Source organism: Cryptomeria japonica, chromosome 11 (genome assembly GCF_030272615.1).
Source record: "Cryptomeria japonica chromosome 11, Sugi_1.0, whole genome shotgun sequence".
Classification (NCBI taxonomy): domain Eukaryota; kingdom Viridiplantae; phylum Streptophyta; class Pinopsida; order Cupressales; family Cupressaceae; genus Cryptomeria; species Cryptomeria japonica.
This window is the reverse complement of record NC_081415.1, coordinates 174403485-174406721: the sequence shown is the minus strand read 5'-3', so window position 1 is coordinate 174406721 and position 3237 is coordinate 174403485. Positions and strand designations below refer to the sequence as shown.

The window sequence follows — 3237 nt, the reverse complement described above, 5'->3', positions numbered from 1 at the left end:
ATTCTACAATGGTACACATGTCAAAAAATTTCATAAGGCATCTTGGAAGGAATCTCCACTTTGGTATGAGATTTGGGGAGTTTCTTAATTTGTTTTATATGCCAAAGCATATTGACTCATTCCATTTGCACGACTAAATAAATTGGGATGTCCAAGCTTGGATGCCTTTGATGTGTTCTTACATATGTTATTTTCAGGTCATAGCAGAGTTACAAAGCATCTTTATGACAACCACTTAATTGGTCAAGAAAGTGGGAGTCATGTGGAATCCATGTGAGGTAATTTTCTGAATTAAGAAGATGCAAACACAAGAATGACATGGGATTTTAAGGTGGGTGATTTTCATGGTTTTGGAATTACTAAGTGGTATTCCACTTTTCAAAAAAATAAATTGAAAAAAAGGATCTTGCATTGGAATTTATTTTCATCTTTTTGGTTGTTAAAATATAAGAACTACAAGAGAAAACAAAGGCTCAAGAGTTGAAGGATTGTTTTCAGATTTGAAGTTTCAATATTGGATATTTTCTTGCTGTTCTCCCTTGCAGGTGTTGCTGTTTTTTGTATGAATCCCATTAGGGTAAATCTTATCTAATTTCTAGAACAACTTTGTAACTTCATGTTAGGATAATCAATAGAATGCAAGATTCTAGTCTTGCATGTTTTCTTATTTGAATTATTTATTATTTCTTTAGTTGATTTGTGATAGAGGGTTACCTTACATCAGACTTAATTCAAATCATTTGCATATTTGTATGTGTGGGGTTTGAGAGGGAGATTCTCCGTCATCCAAAATTGATAGGTTGAAATGTAAGAAAGACATATCGAATTCTAATTGCTAGTGCAAGATCATGATGGGATCAACATCTGCAGTAGAAGTAAAAAATGCATCTTACAAAGTCAAAACATAAAAATAGATATATAAGTTTTTTTTTATGAGTTAGGTGGAAAGTCAAAATTTCTTTGATAAAAAATAAAGTAAAATAAATATTCATTTATAATGGATGCTCATTAATTAAGTTTGAAAGTCGTGAATCATATTCAATATCCATTTTTCTAAAACGGATATCCATTTTGTAAAAGATAAAATGTAAAAAAAAAAGTTTTCCCTCTATCAAAATGGCAGACGAGAGGGAAACAAATACCTGAAGCACAAAACTATATGCATTTTAGAGACTATAGGTTGTGCGCTTCAACCAACCATATTACAGAGATAAATTAATCATAATTTGTGCTCTTGAATCAACCACAATGTAGAGATAAATTAATTTTAGTTTTTTTTTAATTTATTTTTATCTAAATTTAGTCAAAGCTTTTATTATAATTTAATGTTTTATTTTCAAATTTTAGAAAGTAGTTAAACATTGAAATTTTTTATGTTTTGAATTGAAAATATGCTCTAAATGGTTGATGAAGGTCAAAATCCAAAGAATTGTTTTATAAGCTTTAATTATTTGACTGACTTGCAGTTGCAGGCAAGTTTTGCATTCAAATGATAGTGTAACATCCTGCCCAACATAAAATAATCTAAGCCACTATTCTAATGAATTGTGATATTGCTTAGAATAATTATTTCCATGGCTTTCTTTCTATCAGCTGAAATCCAATCTTTGGTATTAGTTGTTGAACAGACGGAACATATACAAAGCCAATAACAAACCATAGGTAAAACAAACCACAAATTGCATGGTTAGCCAATTTGATTACATAAATGACAAATCGGATTTCTCATTGTATTTGTTAATCTTGAAAGTGTAGAAATTGCAATTTAGTATCTGTGAAAGATACTCACCCTCTGATCATTTTAGAGAAAGCATCCACCATACATGTTTATGGGACTTGTCAAAAGAAACGTCTGAAGGGAAAAAGTCTCTTTGCATCCAGATAAGGAGGTTAACCACTATTCAGAGTAAATTGAGTATTCGTGCAGTATTATCATCAAACAATATGAGAGGTATTTCCAATTTAAGTTGCTTATGTTCATGAGCAGCCAGTCCTATAGATGGTTTATGTTAATTTAAATAAGCAGAGAAAACATAATGAAATGAAACTAAAACAGACATAAATACATAACATGAGTTTAATGTGGTTCATCAATTAATAGTTACATCTACTGAAAGCAGGGAAATATTATATATTAACCATTGTCTTCAGACACAATACATAGACTGCACCAGTCATTTATACATTTATACAGACATGAAACGAAGAGTCTAGAGAAGGCAAACACTCATGTGACCATTGGACTTCATATACCCAACAGTTTAGACAATAACTTTCACCACTCTCTATTTGAAAAGTATGAATTGGCTAAATTCACCTTCTTGAAAAAATAGCTTTCCTACAATTTAATCAATAGACAATTTCATGAAGAAGCTTATATTTCTTCCCAACTCTTCTTTTAGTACTGTATATAATTTCAGGATTCCTCTGCTTCTTCGGCTCACTGGCTATCCGTCCTTCAATTTCAACACAAGATTTTCTCAAATCTCGCTTGGCTTTGCTGTTTTGGGTCACGTTTGTACACTCTCCGAACCCAGCAGAACTTCTCATTCTTTTAACGGAATCCCTTATTCTAACCTTAGCATCAGAACCTGCATCCTCCTCTTGAATAGTGAAACACCAGTCACACACTTCACTCATACTCTTAGCTGACGCTTTCTCATAATATGATCTGCTGCAATATCTGACCAAAAGAGCCAAACCCATAAGATCAGAATTAAATAGTACAAATGGAAGCAATAAATTACCATACACTCCATGAAACTTGTCTACCTAAAACTGAATAAAATAAGACCATAAGGAGGGCAAATGTTAATTTACTGATGCTGGAAACGTATAAGACATTTTCTGCATTGGAATAAATAGACTTGGAAGCCCACATCGCCACACAGACTACACTCCATTGTTGTATAACTTTCTTCTTCAATTGAGATAATAATATTGCAGAAGCTAAAATGAGCAGAATTCTTGTTTGACATATTCTTGTTTGACATAATGAGCAGAAGCGTGAAATTGTCAAACTAAAGTTTTTCCATGAACCATTCGTGGGAGTAACGGCTCGTGCCTTCTGTGTTGACTATACCACTACCTAAAGTTTTTCTACATTTTCAAAGGATGTCACTTCTGATTTAATTTTGATTCTTTATTATGACATGGAACTGCCTGAATGTGACTTCTGTTTACTTTGAAGTCATCGCGTTTGTTTTGATTTAAATGCATTATTGGTTTGCTATGACT

The 3237-nt window shown here is 32.2% G+C and overlaps 1 protein-coding gene across 1 annotated transcript; it reads right to left on the bottom strand.

The window, feature by feature from the left end:
• Positions 1 to 2349: 2349 nt before the first annotated feature.
• On the bottom strand, positions 2350 to 2903 carry LOC131860109 (uncharacterized). The gene is made up of 2 exons (XM_059214475.1): positions 2821 to 2903; positions 2350 to 2683 (listed from the first exon to the last, which is right to left on the bottom strand). The coding sequence occupies exons 1-2, from the start codon at positions 2901 to 2903 to the stop codon at positions 2350 to 2352; spliced, it is 417 nt and encodes a 138-aa protein (XP_059070458.1).
• Positions 2904 to 3237: the final 334 nt, after the last annotated feature.

What these genes read in the sequence shown, in the direction of transcription:
- LOC131860109 (XM_059214475.1), bottom strand. Translation starts at nt 2,903, where the DNA reads ATGGAGTGTAGTCTGTGTGGCGATGTGGGCTTCCAAGTCTATTTATTC. An exon ending in CTTATACGTTTCCAGCATCA is followed by an intron (nt 2,684 to 2,820) that starts GTAAATTAACAT and finishes TCTTTTGGTCAG; the next exon opens with ATATTGCAGCAGATCATATT.